This window comes from Carassius gibelio, chromosome B6 (genome assembly GCF_023724105.1).
Source record: "Carassius gibelio isolate Cgi1373 ecotype wild population from Czech Republic chromosome B6, carGib1.2-hapl.c, whole genome shotgun sequence".
Lineage (NCBI taxonomy): Eukaryota > Metazoa > Chordata > Actinopteri > Cypriniformes > Cyprinidae > Carassius > Carassius gibelio.
Genome location: NC_068401.1, coordinates 9,999,416 through 10,027,101, shown reverse-complemented (window position 1 = coordinate 10,027,101; position 27,686 = coordinate 9,999,416). Strand labels below are relative to the sequence as shown.

At 36.3% G+C, this 27,686-nt stretch overlaps 2 protein-coding genes across 2 annotated transcripts in view; one reads left to right on the top strand and one right to left on the bottom strand.

Moving 5' to 3' along the window:
- LOC127960092 (gamma-aminobutyric acid receptor subunit alpha-5-like) lies at positions 1-27,556 on the bottom strand. The gene is made up of 10 exons (XM_052559642.1): positions 26,480-27,556; positions 25,853-25,937; positions 25,530-25,654; positions 24,307-24,374; positions 23,814-24,034; positions 18,016-18,098; positions 11,262-11,405; positions 8,356-8,508; positions 5,519-5,730; positions 1-1,999 (listed from the first exon to the last, which is right to left on the bottom strand). Exons 2-10 carry the CDS (start codon positions 25,933-25,935, stop codon positions 1,706-1,708), a joined length of 1,383 nt encoding a protein of 460 aa, XP_052415602.1. The 5' UTR covers positions 25,936-25,937; positions 26,480-27,556; the 3' UTR covers positions 1-1,705.
- The window catches only part of LOC127960091 (gamma-aminobutyric acid receptor subunit beta-3-like), a 69,111-nt gene continuing 50,790 nt past the window's right edge, over positions 9,366-27,686 (top strand). The window contains exon 1 of the mRNA XM_052559640.1: positions 9,366-9,849. Coding sequence (XP_052415600.1) covers positions 9,755-9,849 — 95 coding nt within the window. The 5' untranslated portion in view covers positions 9,366-9,754. The remainder of the gene's footprint in view (positions 9,850-27,686) is intronic.

Sequence of the window (27,686 nt, the reverse complement as noted above, 5' to 3'; positions counted from 1 at the left end):
TCAAGAAACATATCAGGCAGAATTTATTGCTTCATACTTGTATGCTTTGAGAAACATCTGTACATTTCTGGAAACATTCTTTTTGTAAAAGGGCACATTACTGACTCACTGAACTCTTTTAATGATTCATTCTCCTTTAGGCCTGAGTGGCGTACAGAGGAGCTTAATGGCTCTCGTAGTTGGCCTCTTAATGAGCTACACATCATCCGAGGGGTCACTAAGTTCTTTGTGCCATGTCACTTTTATTTAACAAGTTTAGAATAGAATGATTACAGGATAAAACCTGAATCTTTCAGAGTCGCACTTTCGCACTAACAAGGTCATTGTTCGTTTCTCCATTTCATTCCCCAAATAAGCAGCCATGCGTTTCAGTTGAAGGCCAGAGATTGCATTATGGTGTGACATTTCAGTTTCAACAAGATCCATTTTAACATGCTTGACAACAGCAGGTTGCTCCTTTCTGCCCTATACCTGACCTTCTTTCTCTCTCTTTTAGGATCTGAAAAATGTATGAGTTATTCAATGTAAATGTTTCTTTCTTTTTTTTCCCCAGACCTTTTTACCTGATCATTTCACATTAGTCTACATGGTAGAGCAAAGAAAATATCACTAGGTGTCAACATTTAAGGCATTTGCTGACTCGTTCCAACCTCAAAACCCACTGACCAATTTACAACACAGCGAAAAGTAAGATAACGGCTGACAGCATGAAAAGCCAAGTCAGAAACTATTGGCTGTAAAGAAATGCCACATTCTGTCAAAGCCTACAATATATCACAATACAATCAGTTTTTTTAGCCATCATTCATGTCGCTTTGGCTGCACATCAGAGTAGCGTATCAGAACCATTTACAGCTCTTCCTCACTAATGTTAAGCCGCATCTACATTAAAAGCAAAGCATACACAAGCTATGTACAAATGATCTGAGTCTTAGCTGCAACCCGACCTTGTTCACCTTGTAGGATATCTTGGTCTAAAGTGTGAAAAGCTGCCTAAGGTGCACAATTCTATTTAGCTACTTCAAAAAAGCTTAGAAAAAAATGACAAAATAAAGGGAAATCAGTAATTGAAGGGCATTCCCGAACACTCGAATGAAGAAATCCTTCTGAAGGCAACATTTTTAGCAAGGCATCTGTCTGCCTCATACCATTGATGCTAAAGCTATTAAACAAAGAAGAGAAGCTTCAAGTCCATAAATACAAAGCAAGAGTTTCTTTATAAGCAATTACCCATTGCAACATAGTAGAAAATGTTTTTTTTTGCATAGCATTTGGCCTTGCTGTACTTCTTTTCATAAAATCTTTGTTTTATTTTTTATACTGTGATAAATGTTGATGCCAAATGCATTGATTTTTTTCGTCACATCCCTTGGAAACTCCATGACTGAAATGGTAGCTTTTGTGGCACTCAATTCATTGAAAGATGAATGCAATAACCAGTGGAAACCAGGGAAATATAAAGTAGGAATTCAAGGAAGATATGGCAATTATATTCCCATAGAGCTTTGAATCTATCATGCAATTTATGATATGAGGAGGAAACTTCAGCAGGAGCACTCCTCTTTAGATTAGCGAAGTGAGAGTTGCTGTAAATAAGTGCTCGACATCGTTTTTTGCAGGGTCAGCTTGCCGTTGAATACTGAAGTGGAGAAGAAAAAGAGAATGTGCATGGAAAGTTGCGGTGGTGTTGAGGATTTTGCGGTGGCTAAACGGCTCCTTTAATAACCGGTTCCCTGTTGAGGTATGTGGCCCAGTAGACCAAGTTGAAAGTCCCAAAGAGCACAGGGAACACAATCCGGGACATCTTGTCAATTTTGCTGACGCTGTTGTAGGTCTTTTTGGGGTCCATTGCAGGCTTGGTCTCAGCGCTTTTCAACTGGACAGTGGTGCTGTTGGAGATTGTTGAGATAGCAGCATCCTTCGTGACGTTAGGGGTGAAGTTAACTCCAGACGAACAGGCATTGTTGGGCTTTTTGGTGAGTGCCAGTGGGTCTTTTTTCTGTGGATGAGAAAGGTGAAGACATTGTTATAGTCAGGAGATTTTAAATAAGGTTGTCAATGTAAGAACAAAGTTGCCAACTACCTGCTCAGAGAAAGCCCAGATAATGAACCAGTTTGAAGGGCGTAACCTTCTAATTAAAGGTGAAATACAGTCATGGTTAACAGAGATCTGAGTCTGAACATTAAACAGTGCCAGCAGAAGAGATTAATTAATAAGGTGACAGTATAATAATGGAGCGATCGAGACTGCGGTTAAGACAAGAGTGGATTGAACTTGACTCACTCAAAGGGTACATGCAAGTGACTTTGAGGCACTTTTTTTCAAGTGAAATATCATTTAATTTATCAGTTACACATCTTCTTGCTCATCTTGTTCATCTATAAAAGTTATAATGCTTTCAGTATAAGTACTTCAGATAGAAAAGAGAATACGCAGCAGTTATAACTCTAAAATCCTAATGACGTGACATGCAGCCAAGTATGGTGACCCATACTCGGAATTCATGCTCTGCATTTAACCCATCCAAAGTGCAAACAGACAGCAGTTAACACACCCGGCAGCCATTTATGCTGCAGCACCCAGGAAACAGTTGGGGGTGCAGTGTCTTGCTAAAGGGCACCTCAGTTGTGGTATTGAAGGTGGAGAGAGCACTTTAAATTCATTCCCACCACCGACAAATCCTGCCGGCCCAAGACTCGAACTCACAACCTTTGGAGTAAGAGTCCAAAGCCCTAACTATTAGGGCACGACTTCCCCTCCTGCTGTTTTGCTTTTATGTTCAAGTACTTTTAGGTGGGCAGAGGTTACCTTGTGTGGGTGGTGGACAAAAGGTTCTGAGCTGCTTCTAGCCACCCAATCTTTCCACAATTCATCTTTGATTAAAAGTATAGAGCTTTCAGATCTAAAAGGGGGTGCAAACGCTTCAATTAAAAAGTCCATTCAAGTCTGTGTGCTGTATTACATGTCTTCAGTCATAAAAAAGGAGTGAGACACACCCAAATTTAAGTCAAGTTCATGTGAGAAATAGTGATGGGTCATTTGCAAATTAGTCTTGAACCATTTGATACGATTCACAATAACTGGGAAGATCTTATTTGGAACAAAATAGAGTTGGAGTTCCTGAACTCACAGATTTTATGATCATTGAAAAGAATGATTATAACTGAGTAATTGCGTAATTGCTGTAAAGAATTCAGACACACACACACACACACACACACACATTTTTATTTTTAACTTTCTACTTTTTAAAGAATTCAAATATTATAATTTTTATGTAGAACTTGAATTTATAAAAAAAATCATGTGGCACTGAACTCTAAAGGCTGATGAAAGCTTTGCATCACAGGAATAAATTACATTTTAAAGTATGTTGCTATTGAAATCTTATTTTGAAATTATACAAATTTTCACAATATTATTGTTTTTACTGGATTTTGTTGGTGACCAAAAGAGACACCTTTCAAAAACATAAAAAAAAAAAAAAAATGTTTTTTTTACCAACCTCAAACTTTTGAATATAAGTGTGTATGTGTGTGTGTGTGTGTGTGTGTGTGTGTGTGTGTGTGTACATATATACAGTCATGCCAGTAATGAACAATATTTTGTATACATCAATTCCTGCTCTTTCTTAAAGAAGGGCACCACATCAGGGGCTCAGGGTTTTAGAAAAACACCTCCGCAGGGGAGGAGGAATAAGTTGGTGTTTGATAAAAAAAACAAGAGAGGGTGACATTTAAGAAAGCTGTGCTGGAGGTCCAGATCTGACCTTCAGAGGTCTGACTGCAGACCCTTTACTAACAAACTCAGCACAGTGACATGTGCACTGCAGGGGCGTTCCCTCCGAGGAGGCAATGTCTCCTCAAAAATTTGGATGACAAAAGAATCAATATTACAAACATAAATCACAAATATTATACTGTATGGCATTAAAAGTATAAAACTCACTTGTTTTTATAAAGTAACACTGTCAAACAGCGACACCCGCAGGTAAAGTTACCTCCCTTGATTCCATAGACTTACAACAGAGACCCCTTAGCATGTGGTGAATTTTATGGGTTGTAATTGAGAATGAATAGGAGAAAGTCACATGAGAGGAGGAACTGTCTCCATCACGCTATAACTGGATATGATCGGTTATGATTGAATGTTATTGGTTCATGAGATAAATCCCGCCTCTTGTTCTCATGCGAGCTCTCTGCCTGAATGAAGAAAATTATGGCATTATTGACTAATTATAAAGTAAGTAAACAGTTCTCCTACTCAGAAACCACTACTTTGTGTCATGTCAAAATAAAACTTGAAATAGTCTGAAAACGTGATGACTGAATTAGTTTGGAGCATTCAGCCTGATGAAAGATACATCTTTGTGTCTCTGCCAGTGTTTACAGGGCTTTTATGATGATGACTCAAAAATAAATTTATTATTAAAAAGAACAGCTGAAAATCAGTAAAAAATATTGGTAACATTTTACAATAATGTGTCATTTGATGTGTTAACTAACTTGAACAAACAATGAACATTTATTAGAGTATTTATTCATCTTTGTTTACATTAGTTAATACAAATAGAGTTGTTCATTGTTAGTTCATGTGTTAGTTCACAGAGCATAGACTATTGTTAACAAACACAACTTTTGATTTTAATAGTGCATTAGCAAATGTTGAAATTAATATGAACTAAGATTAATAAATGCTGTAGAAGTAGGCTATTGCTTATTCTTAGTTCATTTTAACTAAAGTAGTTATCTAATATTAACTAATTAAACTTTATAGTAAATAGTTTCCAAAATATCTTTCAAATTGTTACTGCCTTTAGTTTTTATTTTGGAATAAATATAAAAACACTATTAAATGTATAATTAGCATTAAAAATATTAAATAAAATGTAAAAAAAAAGATATAAAAAATACAAACTAGAATTATATTTGTTCTCTGTTTTTATGTAATATTTATTTAACCAGGAAAATGTGGCAACATTAAGTGTAACAGGGGCATTATATATACAGTATATGTAACTGCCTCAACTGGTGCACTGACTGCTCTTTGAATTCCGTTTGTCCACCGCAAATGAAATATTACCACCTGGGTGAAAATAGATCTTGCATAAGGAGAAACCTGGCATTTACATGTACATCAAACAAGCAGCTCTCAGAAATCTCAATGAAGTGTCAGGTCTGAAGGGCATTCTGGGTAAAGGCTAAATATTCATCCTGTAGAATTTCAAAATGTGACATCCATCAGCAGCTAACACAAATACGACTCATCTAATAAAGCAGTTGACATTTGAGTTAGTGTCACCATCTGAAATGTTGTGACTGAGCACTCTCAAGCTGTTCAAGTGTCTCAAAACAATTAGAAAAAGCATATTATATAACCTTAATGTATTGAAACATTCGCGTCAAAAATAACTGAACTGTCATGTTTATGCAACTGCACTCAACAAAGACTCATTCTGAGGTTTTAAGAGAGTTGAACAGCATATATGCAGGAACACGTGAAAACATACTAACTTACTTTAGGCTGCTGAGCCTCCAAGGCCTTCTTTCCATCCCAAGCCCAGCTGCGTTTGGTGAAGTAGTTGACTGTGGCAAACTCAATAAGCGCAGAGAACACAAAGGCATAGCAAACAGCGATGAACCAATCCATTGCAGTGGCATATGCTACTTTGGGGAGAGAGCTGCGGGCGCTGATGCTGAGGGTGGTCATGGTCAAAACTGTGGTCACACCTGTGGAGGACCAAACACATAGATTTAGGATATTATAAAATAAGTTATCTCCAAAGCTGATCAGAAATTTTGAATAATTCAGATTTTTGAAAAATAAAGTCTCTTGTGCTCACCAAGGCTGCATTTATTTGATAAAAATACAGTAAAAACAGTAATATTATAAAATATTATTACAATTTAAAATAACTTTATATTTTAACCTATTCAGCTGAATTTTCAGCAGAAATTCCTCTAGTCAGTTCTTTCATTCAGCATGAACACATTTAAATTATCACAAGTGACATTAAAGACATTGATAATGTTACAAACGTTTTCTATTTTGAATAAATGCTGTTTTTTTATTTTTTTACCTTTCTATTGATCAAAGAATCTAAATAAATGTTTCAACAAACCTGAAAGACACTGAAAACTGAAGTAATAGATGTTGGAAATCCAGCTTTGCCATCAAAGGAATATTATTGTACACAGTTATTGTAAATTATAATATTCAAAAATTATTTTTGATTATATAGATGCAGCCTTTGTGAGTGTAATATACTTCTTTCAGAAACATTAAAATCATAATCATAAATATTGCAAATAATATATCCAAACTTTTGACAGGCAGTGTAAATGAAAAATAATAGACATTACAGTCTAAATCCTTACTGTTTATATCTTTATAAAACACCATAATTTAAACAACATGCTTTATTAACTAAATACATTTCTTAAGAGTTACACCACATTTCTTCTACAAAATATACAGGCATATAATGCTTATAATATAACATGATTTATGTGCTGAAAACAATCACAGTAATCCATCAAAAAAAAATTCAGTTTCAGTAGAAGCAGAGTTATTTTGTGAATGCCGACATCAGTGAGCAGGGAAATTTTGTCTTTCATTCAACATAATTCTTGTAATATTTAAAATACTGTGCATGAATAAAATATTGCTTCATGAATCATAAACTCATCTTAACAGCAAAACAAAGCATACCAGCTGGGAATACTGACATTAAGATCATTTCATTCCCAGAAATGTAGTCTACTTTTTATCAAAGAAAAAGTATATATAAAAGGTAGCAATGAAAGGTCAAACACAGCAGCACTGCAGTTCAGATATAAATGTTTAAATATATATATATATATATATATATATATATATATATATATATATATATATATATATATATATATATATATATACACACACATGCCTTAGAATGACAGTAACATTATAATTCTTCAAAGCATCAGAGAATAGTTCTCGGTAAGTGTCTGAGGAGCGGAGGTGTGCTGTCCCTGTCAGAGGGAGATCTGCAGATTGCCCCAGGCAGCGGTCACAGAGACTTTTAGATATAAATAGCTATGGTACTACAGTCCCTCAGGCATACGGCTATGGGATTTCTCAGCCTGAGGCTATGCAAATACAACACTGTCACATGAGCGATATCAGCGAGTGGGTCTTTGAGCCTCTGTTCATGGATATTTGTATATTAATGTGTGTGAGAAAGCATTATGTTTTTGATGTATCCTTTGTTGGCCAGTCAGAGACATGTTGTTTGCGTGGGCACATATTCCTTGTGGACGGTCTGCTCGCTTTGCTGATTATTGCCAAGATACAATGCAAGGCCCCAGAATTGAATAAGAACGGCGGTGTGAATTCAAAATTAGTCATCCGAGTAGATTAGCACTTCGTTCCTTCTGATTGCATCAGTTAATTCTGATTTCCACTTTGATGAGAATTATCGATGTACAGAGCAAAACATTAAGTGATAGAATGAAAGGGTCAACAGATAAGAATCTATATATGCTAGGTGAGTGAAAACTGAATATAATAATTAATTTTTTTTTAACTTTCAAACAGGACTGGAGGGGTAAATACCTGATGCTGATAAGTTTTTAAAGGTGCAAGCAGGATTTTTTTTTTTCTAACTAAAACTATTGAAATTGTTTTGTTAAATGTAGGGATGCACAATACTGGATTTTTCCAGATATCCGATATGCCGATATTTTTCTTCTTATTTTGGCCTACAGCCAATGCTTTTTTCAAAATTTCCTTTTGTTTGGAATCAACACCAAGATATTTATTTATTTTATAATTATTTTTTTTTGTTTATAGTTTTGACCAAAAAAATTGCTCGTTAAACAAACAATAAAGTTATTTTCATAATGAGAGTAAATGGAAAGCTTTGAAAATATCTGTTGAAAAAAAAAAAGATCATTGCCCTTTTTTTAACCTTAACATTTCGCCATATATAAAAGAAAATAAAAAATTTGATAAAAGACTAACGGAAAATTGTAGTACTAAAATTACGAAATTAATTTTAAATCAAAATGAAAACTAATCGAAATTTTATAACTTAAGAATATAAAAATAATGATTAAAAGTAATAACACATGTTATAAAACTTTATAAATAAAACTAAGTTACTTAAACAATATAGTTTAAGGAATCGATAACTCCAGAAATCTTTTAGCATTAGCATTTTCTTAACTTTTCTATTAATTCATTAATTGATTTAAGTGCTATACAGCTATTATCCAGTAGGGGATAAAAGGGCCTTACTACAAGTAAATTTATTAAAAATAGTGCTTTTTTTTGTGTGTGCATACCATGGGAAAAAAGGAAGTACTAACCAAAGACGGTCCTGGCAGGGACAGACTCACGGTTGAGCCAGAATGAGACTTGGGACAGAATGACAGTCATGAAGCAGGGCATGTAGGTCTGAATCACAAAGTAACCAATCTTCCTCTTCAGGTAGAAATGGGCCATCATGACCGTGTATTGACCTGCAGGGGGAACAACGAAACAGAAGAAGAATGAAATGAGAGAGGGTGAGAATAGAAAACAGTGATGGAAAAATAAGTAACAGAAGAAACAAAGGGACTAAGAGAGGGAGGGATAGAGTGTGATTAAACTCTTGAGGGGATAAGTGCAAACCAGCTGAGAGGTTTAAAGAGAAAATGAGAAAGAGAGAGAGAGAGAGAGAGAGAGAGAGAGAGATGGTGAGAAACAAGTCAACAGAAGATAGAGACATAATTATATGAGGCAAATCAAAACAAATGGGAAATGACGTACTTATGGAATTTTCCAAAAGTGCTGTAAGTATTCTTTCAGAGTAAAGGGAAACACTTTGACTTCCTAGTTTGTGGTCTCATTAGCACCAAATAGTGGACAGTTATCATAATGTCTGGCTACAGTATGTTTTAGTAAAAGAGTACAACATCAATTATTTTATAGGTACAAAAATGGCCTAAATCATCAGAATGGAACATATTTATTAATCATCTAAACTAAAGTGACATTTATGGTGCATTTAAGAGCTGTCACGTTGTGCACTGGAACATGGTGAGGTAAATCATTAACTGAAATAGAAAAGAGAATACAGAATGAAAAAAAACATTATATATCCTGTTAACCAAGCGAAGATTGAATTTGAAGCTTTAAAAAAATCCTTTTGAGCCACACAGTCTGATAAACTATTGAAAATCCACTGATGACTGCTGCTTTCTCCTGGCAAAATCGGATTTTTGTGTCCCACTAATCCCTTGTCACAATCTGCATCCAGCAGGCTTCTCTCTCTCTCTCTCTCTCTCTCTCTCTCTCACACACACACACACGCACACACTCTTCTGTCACTCGCTCTTTCAATAGTTCCATCCATTCTGTCAGGCCAGGCCATCCACATTTGGGATATACTCTTTCACAGCTTGCAGAGAGAAAGTGAGGAAACAACAAGGTGGTAAAAACAGAGCAATAGCATAAAATCTAGTCTAGATCAGAAGGGACAGATCAAGTGGATCAAATGAAGAGGACGACAAGCTGTTGAGTCTTGGAAGTCAAGGAAAAGTTTGAACGTCGTGAGGGCCCTGGGGGCAAAGATGTCCTCGTCATGAGGGGCTCGTTGCATTCCCTTTGTCTGGCTTGCCCCTTTATTTCAATGACCGGGAAGAAAGCACAACTGGCAGTGCCCCATTTCATATATTCCACCTTGGATGTGCCCTGTGGGGTGGGACTCTTTTGAGAGGTACAAACATGCGACTGTGGTGGATTTTACTTCTAAGCTTTTGGAGTGTTTATGGAGAACTCCCATTCATAGCAGAGAACAACGCTGCCATGCAGGTCAACTGGTGAGTGGTCTGGTTTTTTTACACTCAAAGAAAAATAACACAGTGTTGAACGTCGGCAGGAACGGATGAGCACCTGAGAAAGGGGCAGCTTCTAAATCAATTTGAAACAGCTGGGAAGGGTAGATGCTATTTTCTGGATGGGCGTTCTTATTAATAAAAGGTGACAGGTTATCTGGACGTCTTTACAGTGTGGGCCAAGTGATTGAATGTTGACATTTCCACTAGAGATAATTTTACCCTCTGTTTGGCAGACTCTAGAAGGTCTTTTTTTCCCTTTCTTTCATTCTTTCTTTCTTCTCCGCTGGGTTTGAGCTAATAGCCCTGCGCTCATGAAATGAAGTCCTGGTGGATCTATTTTTAACTTTGTAAAGAGGTTTGCACCTCAGATTAGCAGCAGTAATGACCAGCTGACCTTTGTCCTGCAAGTCAGACAGGGCAAAAATCGGAAGACGGGGGAAGACAGGTTATAAAGTCCTGCCAGAAAGGAACACTGTGGCCTCAGAGCTAGTTTCTAAAAGTGTTTCTGGCCACTTGATGACAGCTGGCCAACTTTGATGTGTAAATCAATGGCAGTGAGAAAGAGATATGGCTCAGAAGGGTTTAAAACATGACATGGTTGGCATAGTTGATAGTGTCTGCCTAGCTCATGATCAGAGCATGATAATGTCTTATTGAATATGAGTGTCCACCAGCTCAGCACGGTTATCCATATATGTACATCCATAAAGACGGAACAAGGGGAAGCCCCCCAACCCCACCCCCCGCATATGATTACAAAGCTAGAGGCAGAAATGATATGAGTGTATTACCAGTCATCTTTACATAACCGAATTAGGCAGATGCCGCCTAGGCCCCCTTCTCCCCCTTACTCGTCTCCCATGTGTCTCTTGCCAGCTTGAGCCAATGGTGGCTGACCGATGTCACATGGTAAAAGCACAACTGATGGGGAAGCACAAGGATTAACCCTCCAGATCCAATGGCCCAGGATAAGTGTTGTTTTCTCCCCTCCCTCTCTCTCATCTTCATCTCTTCCTGTACTCTCGCTGGTCCTAGAGACAGCTGGCCGTGAGTGGGAGGTGTACTGAAATCCTCATCACTCATTTGCCATCCAGCTTGATTTGAAAAAGCAATAAGCACAGAAGGGCTATCACTTTATTTAAGAGAGACAACATCAGACGGTGTGGGAAAATGAAACTCAAATGGTGTGATGCAACAGATCATGTTCCTAGAAATAATGCATGAGATGTAACAGGTTAGAAGGCCAGATGAAAGAAAATGTATGATATACTAGCAAGAATGGGCATTGCGTTACTACAAAATGTTTCGGATCAAGGTCCTGACTATAAAGCTAAAGCAGAATCACAGATCTTGGCACTGCAGATAATTGGATAAGATCAGAGAAAGTTATTTACCTCTGCTTGTGCTGATATCTTCAGTACCGACAGTGTGGCCGATCAGATGGTATTGGTTAAGACGTGACCCTTCCTCTGCCACTACCACGGACATGCCAGGGCCTTTAGTCCACTTATACACCACTTCTGAGATAGGGTAGGCATCTGGAAAAACACACAATAGTTTACACTTATTATGCAATGATAATGATTATTAACCAGACACTGCGTTTACCTGGAAGATTAGTTTAAATTAAATTTAATCTGTTCAGTCCCATCTTTGAATAAGGTTGCATAAGTGTTACCCACTCTTGCTTGTACAGTCATTGTCAGTTGATTGGATTACGATCTGCATGCAAGTAACTTTCATTTCTCAGATTTAGGATGTGCGGTGTCTACAGCTGTCAATCATTATATATCAGCTACCTTTATCAACAGGGAGCATGTTTTTCTGACTCTGCCGAGTGTATAGCTTGGTAATAAATTGAATCATCTGCACCTGTGTTGAAAAATAGGATCAGACGATTGGGGTGAAAAAAAGAGATTTTCCTGCACCTCAGTTGAAGACAACTAGAGGAACACTTCAATAAAATGACATGTCTTTGCACATGTTAAAAAAGAAATTTAGCCTATAGCTGTCCTGCAAAAAAAGCTCTAAAAAAAGCTAAAAACAAAAAACAAAAAAAACACCAATCCTCTAATACACTGATCCACAATTACATTTTTTTTTTAACAATTTACTGTATTTTTATTGTATGTATTTTTATTTACAGACTGTAATCAACTCACATTCAACACATCGTGAAACTACATTTTCGGTAGATGCAAGTTTCACATAAAATAGCTGCAACTTTACAGAGTTTCTTAACACTCCATTTTTTCCCTTTCACCCCCCTCCCACCATTGTGACATTCAATCTTGAAGCAAAACATTAATCTTGCCACTCTCTCTCCATCACAATTAAGATTGACTTTGACCATCTAGACTGAGGGATTATTCTGCCAACAATCTACACACACAGACGCACGTACCCTTAGATACCCCTAGCAGAAACTAATTTGCACTTCACGAATTGTCAGTCTCACCACCCCCACTCCTCTACTCTTTCCCTGACTAGCAAAATCAAACTTGCTATTGATATAGCTACAAAACTTCTGACTTCTGAAGTCATAACTAACATACTCATAACCAGATGCTCCTCTAAATCATTAAAAGCACTGAAGCACTGAAACACAGTTCATGGTGAAAGCTCTCATTCTGGTGTTGTGTACCCCTATAGATAATGTTGTGCTTTTACTAAAAAAAAAAAACGTGCCAGATTTCCTTGGGTGGTTGCAGAAAAGGCTTTTGCATGTTGAAATACTTTAATAATATAATGTATTATGTAAGGCATCATAGGCAAGTAGCTTCTAGGCGATTTTTATAGACACTTCTTAGAATGGACAGTCCACTTGAGGACAAGCCCACACATTACCTGTTAAGACTCTATAGGGTACCAGCCAAGATTGTAAATCTAATACTGATTGTTGGGACAGATAGCATACGTAGTTAGCTCAAAATGCTAGCAAGTCCTGTAGTTAAATATTTGTAACTAGAACATTTTATACAACGCTTTGTTATGCAAAACTTTTGGGACAAATGTACAGTATGTTTACAATTCTAGAAACAGTGGGTTTTATTCAAGAAACATGCACAGAATTCACATTTTGTGCATTCAGATCAATAGGTAGATTTACACACCAATGGGTTTAAATACAATTTACACAAAAATGCTGTGAGTTCCATGAATCAGGCCACGGTTTTTTATAGAAAGGATTTAATCTCTCTAATCTCTGTTGTAGGTTTTTTTTTTTTTGTTATTTTTTTTTTGCATGTGGCTATAGTGTTATTTCCTACATTTTGCTAAGCATTAAAAAGTCAACGATATCTAAGTTGATTTGTATTCTGTGTTATATCCCTTTCTTACCCACATGAACAGAGCACATTACTGCTGTCATCATTATTGTGGATTTATGGCATGAACCTTTACTGACTGTGTGTGACATTTCAGACTATTTGAGATACCCAAAGAAAACATGAAACTATTTTTTAAGAGATATATACCAGTTCTCCTAGGATAGTGTTTGAAGCTCAGTGCAAGTTCAGGAGCCAACAACTAACCCTAACTAATGAGTGTGAAGACAGGGTTGCTGCTAAATATATATGGTGATTGCAAGTGGATCTAATTGGATTGAATTTAGTGGACATCAGATGATCCAAATAAGCTCTGAACTCATTTAAGTTCAAATGTAAAATTATACACTTTGTCAAGCCTACTATGGATTGAATTAAAGTAAACTAAAGTATATAGTGGTAGTGATGATATAAATCATGGTACAATAATAAAGCTACAGAAGATTTTGTGTGTTTACATTATACCTAGAGCACTGTGGGAGATGTTATTCTTACTTTTTTGACATACTGTAGTCTGTAGACATTAAGCAAACAGCATTTGATAAACCAAAGGAAGTGACAAGGTCTAGCTTACAGAGGACAACATATTTCTCATAGGTCAAGGGTTGAGACTTGAGGGAAACAAATGTAGTTCTTCATTACGAGAGGGTCACCACAGCACAAAGAGAGAATAGCCTGTAGAATAACCTTCTTACTCACACACGACTGAAACACTTTGCAGTAAAATGAAATCGTTCAGTGTGGATATGACTTGACAGAATGTGTGCGTGCATATACAGGTTTGGCTATAATCGAGAGGAGCAAGTTTTGGGAAATGTCCTCACAAATAGAGTGAAACATCAAACACCCACAAAGCAGCCTTCACTTGATGAGATGCCCTCATTAATATAGTGAAACCAGCATGTGTGCTTATTTGTGGTTAGGAATGTTAGTTTTTTACAGCTAATTTTATTCCAGGCCTGAATCAATCAATGTCAGAGTTTTCATTTTGTTTGGGAATCTCATTTAGCATCCCCTCTTGGTTTAATGCAATACTGAATGCCTTTCAGAATTTCAAATCAATGACAATGTGAGTGAAGCAAGTTAAAGCAACAATTCATTCCCAAATAGTGACAATCTGCAAAAATTACAAGAGTACATTAATCAAAATTAAATTATAAAAATGATCGTCTTTTCATTTAAAATGTTGAATATTCAGAAAAGATCATAATTACATGAAAGATAATTTTCTACTGGCTTGAAGCACTGATATAGGCAATTCCACAAAAAACAACAAAAAAAAAACAAATAACAAATAAATAAAAAATATAAGAAACTCTTTCTCAATCATTTACTAATAAACAAGATGGGAAAATATGGCAGCATAAGTAATATAAAAATATACAAATAAATAAAAAAATAAAAAAAATAAATAACACTCTATCCTTTTTTACAAACACCCCCACCTCTCAACCTGTCCCTATAAAGCCTGTCTTTCTTTACACAGATTATGAGGCTTGGTTGCCCTAAGGTGACCTTGATACTCTATACACACAAGCTAGTGACATCTTTAGCCATTAGCTCAGCAGGTTGAGAAACAAACACAGACAGTATCCTTAAAGCTGCAAAACATGTTTGTGATTGTAAGGCTTGGTTGTTGAAATGCTGTTCTTGTGTGTGTGTGTGTGTGTGTGTAGACATATTTTGAATGAGTATGCATATTTGTTTAGTGTCGGTTTACTTCCTATCTTTTAAATAAGCCTATACCTGTATCTCCTCACATTTTTTTGTAGACCTACCTCATACGGTATATCCTCCATTGCTGACCTATGCCTTGTCTGATTTCTCTCTCAAAACTCTCTGGGAATAGATATATTGGATTAATCGGAACAAAAATATGATTCACCATTGGGAACCTTTACAAGGTTGAATCATCCCTCAGTAATCTTTTGTCTATATAATCTTCTGAGGTGAATCTGCTGGCACGAACCTGAAGGCTGTACTGCAGTATGGGGAGCGCTAAATATACACTATACTTGCACTAACGTCATCAAATAAACCATAATGGACATGACAGCAAGTAGATGTCAAAAAAAGACAAAGACTTAAGAATGTGTAATGAAAGAAAATTGCAACTTTCTATTTTTGTTGTTATTTATGCATTATATTTCTGAATAATAGCTGTATAAATGACCCATTGTTTAGAAAACCTGCAGAGATTTTCACTCAACAGTCTCTACATCTAAACTAATATAATAGTTTCAATGATAACCAAAATTTTCATCTCTATTAATTTGTCAAACCATGTAATAACTGGGTTAATGTACAGTCATATATAGAGTTTGGAGCTCCAAGACACTCCACAGTCTCTCTCTTCTCATATAATAAAATCATTTCAACTCAAAATCAATATTTCATGTCCAGCCATGCAATAAGTGGGATAATGTACTGTACAGTCAGTCTATCTTTACCGTAAAATAAACCCTAAAAGGGTGATACAAGACCCTAAGCTTCACATCAGAGACCATTCTGTGATAATGACCAGCTGACTTTACATTAACCGTGAAATGAATGCCTTTGTACCTGATTCACTCAATGTGCTTAGCCGAAGATGTACATTGTGTCTGTTGAGATTAACTGTGAGAATTATTGTCTGTGTCTTTCAAGAGCAGAATGTTCCTTAAAAAACGGCTCTGCATTAACAGAACGCACACATCAGCTTCACAACTTTTATTGTTTACATGAACGCCATTGCCTTTCTAAGGCATTTTGATTGAGATGACGGTTAAAACCAGGCGTCTGTCACTGTTATCCAACCAGCCAAACAAAAGCTGCTGGTGCAGACAGAATTTATATAACCCTTTACATAACAGAGCACAATACTTCAAGTAAACACATTTATTGTGCGATTTACAAGTTAAATCACTAATTCTCTGCTGCCTGTATAGTAACTCACGCAGAGGAAGTTGCATTAACCAGGTCTGTGAACTCTAAGTTTGCCATAACGTTCCTAAGTATGAGTCCTAACGAAAGCTACATTTTAAATGACCACCTGATAATGAATAATTAATACCATTTGTGACATTTGAGGTAGCTCAGAGGGTGTTTTAAATCTTCAGTAGAATGTAAAATTAAAAGACCCAAGAGATGCTGAGAAATGACTAATTAAACAAAATAGCTAAATAATAGAATCCAGTCATTTCTGTGCGCAATAGTTCATGTTTATTAACACCGTACTGTTCATTTGTGAAAATCATGCTCAGTCTTCATTACATATTCAATCTGGGTTAGGTAGTTCTTGCTTCTATAATAAAAGAGATGGTATATGATCAGATCAATGAAAAGTAAGTTAAGTACTATTAAGTACTATAAATATTGGATACGCCATTGTCCATAAAGTAGAACAAGACAATATAAACAAAACATGAAACAGTGGTTAAAAAAAATAATAATAAGCCCTGTTATTGTTATACTTTTTTTTTTTTTTTAGACAGTGGAGTGTCTTAAATTGATGCAGCATGTGTGGTTTAATATTAGTCTCAAAGATTCTCTGCAAACATCAATTTGGATTCAGGTCAAACCAGGCAGGCTCGTACAATTTGACTTTTAGAATGATTAGTTTTTATTTTGTACTTCTAACTACGCTGATGTTCTAATTTAACAATCCATCCAATCACATTGGGAAGCCTATGAGATTCCCAAAAGCGCTGCATCAGACTCATTTTAGGTCACGAGCCAGATTAGATTAAACATCACCTTATGCTGGCCGATATTTTTTATTTATTTATTAAATCTTGACGTACCCATGGAGAGCGTAAGGACAATGCGTCGTTTTATGAATCTACTGAATGAACTTCAGGTCATGAGGGATTTTACTATGCAGCTTTAAAAATACAATCAACTATTCAGATATGCACAATCATGACACATCAGTGGCACCTTTCCTAAGCGCTGTCTGTCATGGTTTCTGCTTTATCTCAACCCAAAGGCTCTCCATGTACAGCCCTATCCTGTAATGCTCTGAACATCAAAGAAAGCTGAGCCCATCTCAGGTCATTCCTGGCTTCTTAGCACCAAAAAGCCTTTATTTTGTGTGTGGGCAGTGCGTACGTGAGCATGGGAGGGATGGCAGGACACCTTCTAATCCAGTCCTCAAGTCACCCTTCTTTCTGATAGCACCAGGTGATAATCTTAATCCTCTCTTGGACAGGATGCCACATGATAATCAGACTAAACTGGACTCAGTATGTGTTCAGATATACCTTAAACACCAGTCCGTCAAGCGGACTAAAATAGGCCAAGTTAGCACAGATTTACTCAATAATTTGATAAAAAGTACACAAACATGTATTGAGAACAAATACAGAGAGAAATTAAGATGAAGGCAAAGAGGTGCTTGGTACATAATATAAGAAAGATGAATTTCTCATCACCTCCTGCAGCGGGAATTTCCTATAAAATATACACAATGTTGCTCCTATTCCTATCTTTGCTCTGCTAACATTTCATAAGTGAATACATGCTGTGCTAAGGCAATGTGTGTGTGTGTGTGTGTGTGTGTGCATGTGCATGTGCGTGTGTGTGTGTGGTAAATTCTGCAATGTTCTACTTGCATCTAGTTCATCTATGTGAGATTCTATTCAAACACTTTTACTGAATAAGATGGATGTAATCTCGCATTTTGAGTAGTGACTATATTTTATCAGAGGGATTATTTTATGATTTCTTGGAATCTGCTATTTTAAAATGATTTTAAAATAGCCATAAAACATACATTACAATGAGTTTTTAGGCAGTTGCAAAGGAATTGTTCTTCATTCAGAATAAAACATTATGGACTTACAGCTGCCAAATTTGAGTGGGCAGGCATGAGTATCCATAGGGAAATCCTCCAACTGCATGGGACACTCCGCTGATATGGTCAATCTGCAGAGAGAAAAATTAAAATATGATTAAATCTAGATCAGCACATCTGAGTCAGTTTCAAAGATCAGTTTTTAGTATAAATATCTTCAGCCATCATCAGCTTAGTGACAGTCACACAGGAACAGTGAGTAGCTGTTTGTAGCTAATTCAGTCAGTGTTCAATGTCTTATTGAAAATCCTCTCAATGTAGCTAGGCTTGAATAGCTTGTGTATATTAATAGGAAGACTGAGCTGTCGTGTTGAGTGCTCTTAGATGTATTTATAGAACAAGGGTGCCCTCGTGTGCCAGATGTAGGAATGCTGCCAAATCGGTGAAGTAAAGCACTGCTTATTCTGGATTTGCTTAGAAGCAACTACACACACACACACACACACACACACACACACACACACACACACACCAGCATTACAAACACATGCATAAAAACACCATTTCCTATTCAATATTCGGTTTTCACTTATGTTTGATACCAATGCATTTTAAAACGCTAAAGCTGCATACAATAGGATATCAAAATTTATTTTGAACTGACATCGCCACCCATTGGAGTATTTGAGGACTACAAGAAAGAATATTAATGTTACTGTGCCATGTCACCCCAGCAAAAAAAAAAAAAAAAGAAAAAAAAAGAAAAAAAAAACACCTATGCTATAATTTATTAAATACTAAGTATACTTTCAATTATTTATAATTCCACTGTATTTGGAGTATTTATTTATTGCAAAATGCACATTTCTTAATATTATGCCTAAAATATGTTTTAATATTACTGCCAATAAGGATTGTATGACCTCTGTGTAATATCAGTCTTTAAATGCTGGATATTTAAAGTGTACCTGAATTGCTATAGTTCCACTTTATCAATCAAATATACTTCACTATCTCTTGAGTAGGTCTTCAGCACTTTAAATTAAAGTGCATTAAGTACAAAATGAGCTGTTTAAAATTACCAGACTTATGCCAGTTACAATTGAAGGGTATTTTGTATTAAGCACAAATAAGCAAGTATGAAAATGTATTTTTAATATACTTAGCATGAAATAAATGTTTTTTTTTTTTTCTTTTCAAATACATTTCAACATTGTTATTCACTAGGGACTACATATAGTGAAGACTACACTAGTGAAGACTGATTCGATTTAAAAAAAAATTTAGGTGAAATTTCAGTTATTAAATTTGATAAACTAAAACTACATACAATTATGTTGTTTGTTTTTATTGCTCATTATATTTGTTGCTTTTCGTCTCTTTTTTTTCTGCGGGTTCTCAGAAGCAGAAGTCAACACAGTGATCTCATAGTGGTTCTATGACCTTTCAAAATGAAACATAAAACATATAGTTGCCTTTATGTTAAAAGTTCAAACTTACAACTTTAAACCCCCCTTGAGAACACCGCAAGGCTCTGCAGTGGCTAAATCTGCTATCATGTAGCCCCTTCTAGTGGACCACTTATGAAACACAGCTTTTTAATTCTATTACCGTATGATTTTGTAAAAAAAAAAAAAAAAAGTTCTGAGGCTAAACAGACACATTAAATGTGACGGAGATGGACTTTGCAACAGTACAACATCAATTCATTCTTTTTGAGAAAGTGCAACTGAATTGATTGCTGGATGTTATAGAGTATATAAGTGATCCAACATGACATTAGAAATATGAAATGGAAGTAGCATCAGATTATTATTGTTGCTCTGTTAAACAGCCAAAATGTTTTGGGCACTTCCTGTTTCAATGAAGTAGGTCCATTAGATTAACAATGGCAGGTTGCATTAAGTTTATTTAAATCAATGTTCAAAATCTGCTGCTTAACCAAAAGTCACCAGCAAAGCCATTTAGCAAAGCATTTTTATGAGATCAAGGCTGATCATCGCTAGCATTACCATAATGGCTACAGGATGGCTGCTATATTATGCCACCATCTTGCCATTACGCCCTTCCCCTTAACATCCTGGGTGGAGCCTATTTCAAGGATTTGGTGTAAGCAATGCAATAAGACGTCAGCTATGACCCTCAGCTGGCAGTGTAATGAAGGGTTTGATATTGCCATTCTACTAAAACTGCTTAAAACCTCCATCATCAGCATCTGAGGATGAGACCGGGGTTGAAGGGCCCATGGTTGTATTTCTGACTGGAAATCCTGTGAGAATGTAATTAATGGGGCGGGACACGTGAGGCGCTGTTCCTTCACTTAATCAGAGCAGGGCCTTCATCTCTGACAGCTCCATGATGAATTGCTGTATTGGAAAAATGAAGTACTGTCCTCTAAACTCAACCTCCATTCGACCAGCTCACACAACTTCATCAAAACCAGCCATATGGGAGGTGAAAAACTCACTGTGTACTTCCTGAACACAGTTAGTGCTAAGGTCAGCACTGCTGGACGTGGAGACGAAATGATGTGGCACTGGGGCCTTGACAAATCATGAGCTCTCAGAGCTTTATCCTGACTGTGAGCTTTATTTGGTCTGTTATAGCCCATTATAGCTCATAACTTATTACTTTCTTTCCTTCTTTTGTCTGTCATATTGTAATAGATTATGCTTTTTACTATTAGAACTGTTTACCTTTCAGATTGTACATGAAGAGTTTATTACCAAAACAGACCCAGTTTTTATTAATTTTCATAAATCATGTTTTTTATCATTATAATGTTTTTATTGTGTTAGCTGTATTTTTTTTTGTTATTATTTGGAAATGGAAAGCAGGAAAATAAAAAACTTTTTTTGTTAGTAGTTTATAGTTTATGGATCTGTTTTAAAATGTTTTTACTTTATATTTGCATTTTTTACAATGTATGTTTTCCTACTACACCATTTGTCTCAACATCGGGCTCAAGCTAAGAACATGGCAGATCCTTCAGAAGATTTGACAGTTTCTAGAACATCTCCCTTTTGTTCGGTCTCATAACCTCCTTTTTAACTCTAATAAAAGCCTGTAGACTGCATTCCACTTTTAGAATGTGGGTGGTGAAACTGTTTTGCCCTGCTTTTTCATGGCAGCTAAGGTGCTCCTTTCCATCTCAGCAGGAAAAATAAAAAACCTTACTGCTGATCACTTTTCTGGAAACTATGTGTGCATTGATGAGTGGTAAAAGGCCCTTTTAATGGTTTGCACTGTTAGGGAATGCAACACTGGACAGAGTTTATTGTAGGCAAGCTACAATAGCTCCACCATTGATTTCTAAATGAGTCATTTCCTCTCAGAGTCATTAATGTTTGATTGATGATCTCGGTCAATCTATGATCTAAAAAAGCAGCTCTAAATAAGGCTTTAGCAATTGTAAGACCAAATGCATATTGCAAAATTATTCAATGTACAAAACAGACAATAAAAAAAAAACAGTGATGCTCCACAAATAAGAAAGGAATGTGTTTCATGTAAATGAAATGAACCATGTTTTTCATCTATTTTATATTGCTTTAGCCCCACTACAAGAAATCTAATTGTTACCTATATGGAAAACTCGCCAAATCCCTCTTTGCATTTACATTTTAGTTAATAAAAATGAATAACTTATTATATAATGGATCATCTTAACTGTTACCCTGGGAGAATAAAAACAACTAATACATAAACAACCATAATCTAAACACTTTACAAAATTCAGCACTTACTCAAGCAGATTCTACTACAGAGAAGATTTCGTATTGATGCCATTTGAGAGCAACAATAGCTGCTTTTATACAGCACTAACACAGCAGTGTTCAGTGCTTGGCAGTAGATTGTTGCTGATGATAGCATGGCGAGCAAAAACTGTTTGTGTGTGATTGTAAGTGTGTGCGTGCTTGTTCTCTCCCTCTGCCCTGATACTGCGAGTAATGGAGCAGACAGTCTGTGAAGAACAACTCAACAACAGGGGCATAAAACATACAGCCACATGCCCTCTTCTGCTTTCTCCTCTTCCTTTGTTTCTATCTCTTGCTTTGTCTCACCCCCTCTTGCTTTTTCTCTGGAACAGCCTTAGGTTGGAACACCCTTGGATGATTGGTCCAAGGCACAAAGAGAAACTAAAATACACTAGATGCTGCAGGTATATTTTCTGAATAAATGAATACATGGAGTGTCAAAAAAAAAATGAATTTGCCTCTGGAACCTCAGTACACTGCTCAAAGTAAAAAAATAAAAAGATAAATAAAAAACTTAAAACCTACACTCTAAAAAAGGCTGGGTCAAAAAAAAAAAAAAACAATTGCTGGGTTTTTCCATATTTCACATAGCACTGGATTGTATTTAATCCAGCATTTTTTTTAGAGTGTAGGTAAAATTATCTAGGCAGATAAAATGATTTTTTCTTTGGAAAAAATACACATTAGTCTTGATTAGATTGGTCTTGGCAGCATCAGCAATAATGGACTTAAAGTTACAAAATAATCAGTAACATTTTGCCATGCATGCCATCATTTTTCAAATTACATTTAAATAATTATACAAATTAAATTAAACAAATAGAAAAAATATATATTAATTTGTAATATTTTGTGTTGGGGCCTGTGAAAATATTGGCAGGGCAAGCAGACAGAAAGCCAGATTAAGACAGATGAACAGAGACAGACAGACAGAGAGAAAGAGATTAGATAGATAGATAGATATATAGATATATAGATAGATAGATAGATAGATAGATAGATAGATAGATAGATAGATAGATAGATAGATAGATAGGTAGATAGATAGATAGATAGATAGATAGATAGATAGATAGATAGATAGATAGATAGATAGATAGATAGATAGATAGATAGATAGATAGATAGATAGAGTAAAGTGAACTCATTTTAATGTTCAAGCAACCAGTCTGAAATGATTTGAGCTTTGTAACATGGTGCATTATCCTGCTGGAAGTAGCCATACTCAATTGGTACTAAGGGGCCCAAAAAGTGCCAATAAAAATGACCTTCACACCATTACACCACCCCCACCAGTCTGAACATTTGAGACAAGGCAGGGTGGATCCATACTTTCATATGTTTTTCGTGACCCTACCATCTGAACGTTGCAGCAGAAATCGAGACTCATCAGACCAGCCAACGTTTTTCCAATCTTCTATTGTCCAATTTTTGTGTGCCTGTGCGAATTGTAGCCTCCGTTTCCTGTTCTTAGCTGACAGGAGAAGCATCCGGTGTGGTCTTCTGCTTCTATAGCCTATCAGCTTCAAGGTTCAACATGTTGTGCTTTCAGCATACCCTGGTAGTAATGAGTAGTTATTTGAGTTACAGTTGCCTTTCTATCATCTCTAACCAGTCTGCCCATTTTCCTCCGAACTCTGACATCAACAAGGCATTTTAATCCTCACAACTGCCGTTCATTGGATATTTTCAATTTCAATTTTCCCTGTAAAACCTAGAGATGGCTGTGTGTAAAAATGCTAGTAGATCAGCAGTTTTTAGAAATACTCAGACCAGCCGTCTGGCACCAACAACTATTCCACGTTCAAAGTCACTTAAATCCCCTTTCTAGATTGATAGATATTTTCAAATTAGGCTAATAGAAATTTGTATTTCACTTACATATTAAGTCAAAAATAATGCTTAATAGACAGCTTCGGAAATAAATGTGTTAAGAGAAATCTTAGCTTTAGGGTTCAACAGTGCAAATCAGGGTTGAGGAGGGCATAAATGAGATGAAGGTCAAATGTGTAACTGTACTACCACTGTACTACCCATAACTACTCAAATCATTATAGCTTATGTAAGCGTTATGGCTTAAACTGGTACCTCATGGTGTACAGCAATGTCCCATCATCCTTCAGTCTCAAAAGCTTGTTGGGCGTTGTCATGTTGTGAGCAATGGATTTTTTGCCATTAAGGAAAAAGGTGTCTGGTGTCCAAATATTACTGGCCAGCAGGTTATTCAGAGGTAGCATCTCCATCGGCCCCTTGAAACACAAACGTTCATCCTTCCAGCTTTGACGGAAAAACACATCAATGGTGTATTCCTGTTGAAAGAAAAATGTTAGTGTCATAAGTGTGTACCTGAAGGCAGGACCACATGACTGAATATAAAAATTAAAAATAGTATCATTCATCAGGTCGTACTGTGACCTGCCTAAGATACTGCATGCAGAATATAACTGATTGTTGTAGAGACAAAGTAATGTCAATAATGGAGTCAGGATTTAATGAAGATGAAGAGATATCTAAGATAGGAATTTGTAGAGGTTAATGAATGGTGTTTCTTCATGAACAAGGATATGGTTGAAATACTTACCATCTCAGTATCTGACACTGGTCCAAAGCTAGTCACAAAGATGTTGGTTTTTATTTCTGTCACTTTCTCTGTAAAATCAAAAAGAAACTGCTTTTTTTTTTTTTAAGATCAAGTTAATTTTGGTCATTGCATACATAGTTAGATACATAAATACATAGATATAATTATTATAGTGAACTAAAACTGAAACTTAAAAAATTAAACAAGACGTGTACATTACTTAAAATAAAATCAACATTAACTGAAATAAAATATAATAATAATAAAAAAATATATATTTCAACTAGGTGCCACGGTAACTTTTTCATTTTACTTTAGTTTAACTGAACTAAAACAGAAATAAAAACTATAGATTTATATAAAAAAACTAAAACTTAAAAATTGAATACATTTATATATGCTGGATTTCCATTATACTGTATATACAAGTATATATATTTTGTGTAAATATAATTTTTTAACTGAAGTATGCTTTGATTCAGCCATATTATTTAGTTGCATTCATTTTTAAAATGAAAAGCAATTAATTTCATTCGCCTGATTGCACTTCCCTTCTAAAGGCACTAAATCAAGTTCAATGCCATCATTTGTCAACTGACATCATGTTGCTGCTGCTAGTTATGAGATGTGCTCCCTTGAACTCTCTCACATGGAAACAGAGCAGCCTGTGTTTATTCTCTTTCTCTGCCATGATTTCGACCTCTGAGAACAATGAACCTGCACCTTTGGAAAAGAACGATAGCTTTCTCAAGGTCAGCAGCCACATTCATATCCCTCTCTCCCCCCCTCTCTCTCTACCTCTGTCTCTAGCAAGAATACTGTAATTGAGAGTGCCTGGAAATAGTGGCCGTTTGATTTTCACAGTGGACCAGGCAATTCCAATCACTTCTGCTTGGTGCAAACATCTGCTGTATAAAAACACAGATTTTTTTTTTCTTTTCTATGTACTTTTCCTTCCAGTTAGTGGACTGAATAGAAGCAGCATCTCTCTCTCTCTTTTTAATGAAAGTCCTTCATGCTGCTGTCACGATGGAATGTGCAGGCGTTCTCTCTGTTTAAAAAAAAAATCTTCCTTTATCTGAACACAACTTTTAAGATTAACTCACAGAGGTCAATGCCAGACATAAATGCCATTAATATCCAAAGAAAAAACTATTTTCACTACAGCACGACTTTGCTACAGATCATGTTTTAGAGAACAAAATGGTATCTAGGCAGTTTACCTCCAAGCCCAGGTCGCAGTCTGTTATCGTAGCCATCCAGCAATCCATCCAGTATTCGTGTGAAAACTGTGATGTTATCATTGAGCTCTGACTCTTTAGGAATCCCTGTAGTAGTCTGGGAAAGGCTGATGCACAATACCACAAAGACAATTAATAATTACAAGTATTAACTCTCATTCTCCTTTCAAACATATCCACAATGATATAAAGTGGTCTCGAAATTTGAATCAGTATGAATTAATTATAGATATATGATATTTAACATTTATTGACTCAATGAACTAAAAAAATATAAGAAAAATAAAGTTACATGTGCAATCTACCTCAGGTGACAGGTGAAAGTCATGAACAAAACACCGACCCACAGACTTCTCATTTTAGCGCTGCAATGTGGTCCATATCCCATGCCTGCAAAAGTCCAGCATAAGGAGTTCAATCCAGCACTATGATAATCTGGCCAATCTCCAGGAAACTGAATTATGCACATTAATTACACACATTATGACAAAGTTTTGTGATGCATACAAAAAGCATAAAATAGGATGATCAGTAGGATAAACTTAAAAAAAAAAAATCATCAAAGCAATTAAGCAATTGTGTTAACCAAATACTTTTTCATTGTAATTTTTATTGATGCAATCACAATGCTTATTTTATTTATTTTTCAATTTAATGTTATTTAATTATTTGCTATTTAAAGTAATTATTTATTTATTTTGTTATTTGCAATGTCAAGAATCCGTTCTCTGTTGTGTGCATGTCCCATAAAAGCCAGTTTACAACATTTCCTTCAACGTGATCGTTTGTAAAAGCTGTAGGAGCGCTGAGTTTGCAGCAGCAGTAATTCAGTTTTAACAGCCTCTGGCGTATAAACTTGTCGAACATTTATAGCGACTTCTACAAAGCAGAGTTGAGCAGAGATAGTGTACAGTAAAAGCCTCGTATCTTACCTTAAATACCTGATTGGTGCAGCGGATCCACGTTGAACAACTGCAATGAATTCCTCTTAAAGCAGTGAGCAAAATCCCGCTACGTTCAGTTTAAATCAGTGTGATGCGTTGTTCTTCAGATATATCCAGTTTTATTATAACAGGCTCATTGTTCAGTCCTCTCTTTCGATTCAGTGGCTGAAGAACCGCTGCAGAGCATCCCTTTCTTTCTCCCGCATCCCAAAGACCTCTTCATCACTCTTAAATCCAATTGAACGACAGTAACCAGATAGCACAACAGCCTTTAAAACAGTCTTTGTTTCTCGTCTCCCCCTATTCCCCCTCCAGTCAACACATCCCCTTTAACAGACCATTACTTTCCCCCCTTCTTCCCTCTGAGGTAGCCTACTGTACGACATCTCAACGCTTGTCTGCGCAACCGTTCAAGCGTTACAGAGTTTAACAGGGTTCTCTGCTTACCGGGTCGCCGGTTTGGACGTCCGTGGATCTTCCCACTCTAAAGCCCGACTGTCACTCCAGTGGAATTTGTTCGTGTTTAGGACCAAAGTAATAGTGCCGTCACCTCTGCGCGCGCTGCATAATTACCCCCCGAGGGAAATTTGAGCGGCCGTTGGGGTTTGAAACTTATCTTGTTTAAGCTTATGTGCCGGTGTGCGTTAACGAGCGCGGACGATAGAAAATGAGCTGGTTTTCCAACAATTCTGCTTACTTTGCATTTTGTGCGCGAGCGTTTACCCCTGCGCCAGGCTATTTAATGAAGACCGTCTTCCTCTACACGCGGACCATTATATCTCCACTAGGGATATTTATGGTTTAAAAGTAACAGTTTTAGCCTACCCTGACACTAACGGGTTGTAATCGTCCTGAGGATAATTTAAAGCATATGTGAAGCCTAGCTGTAAGTAATTAAGGTATCAATCAAAGATAAATAACACTGATTTGATAGGACTAAATTCAAAAAATGGTTTGCGAGTGTAGAGTTGATCATTGTTTTATAAAAGGCACAAGTAGTAGTGAGGACAGCCATCAGAGGGAACTCTAATCCCACTTTTTCTGATGCTGACTATCACTGCAGTGCTTCAGTCGATAAATGAAAACCTTAAAAAGCTCTACCTGCTCCAGTTTCATGTTGTGCATAAGTGAAAAGAACTTATTGAACTAGTTTATTTTATAAATGACACCCTATTGCTGATTTGGGCTGACAGGA

What these genes read in the sequence shown, in the direction of transcription:
- LOC127960092 (XM_052559642.1), bottom strand. Translation starts at nt 25,935, where the DNA reads ATGGGATATGGACCACATTGCAGCGCTAAAATGAGAAGTCTGTGGGTC. An exon ending in AGATATCAGCACAAGCAGAG is followed by an intron (nt 8,509 to 11,261) that starts GTAAATAACTTT and finishes TTCCCCCTGCAG; the next exon opens with GTCAATACACGGTCATGATG. An exon ending in CCCTGCCAGGACCGTCTTTG is followed by an intron (nt 5,731 to 8,355) that starts GTTAGTACTTCC and finishes GGTCCTCCACAG; the next exon opens with GTGTGACCACAGTTTTGACC.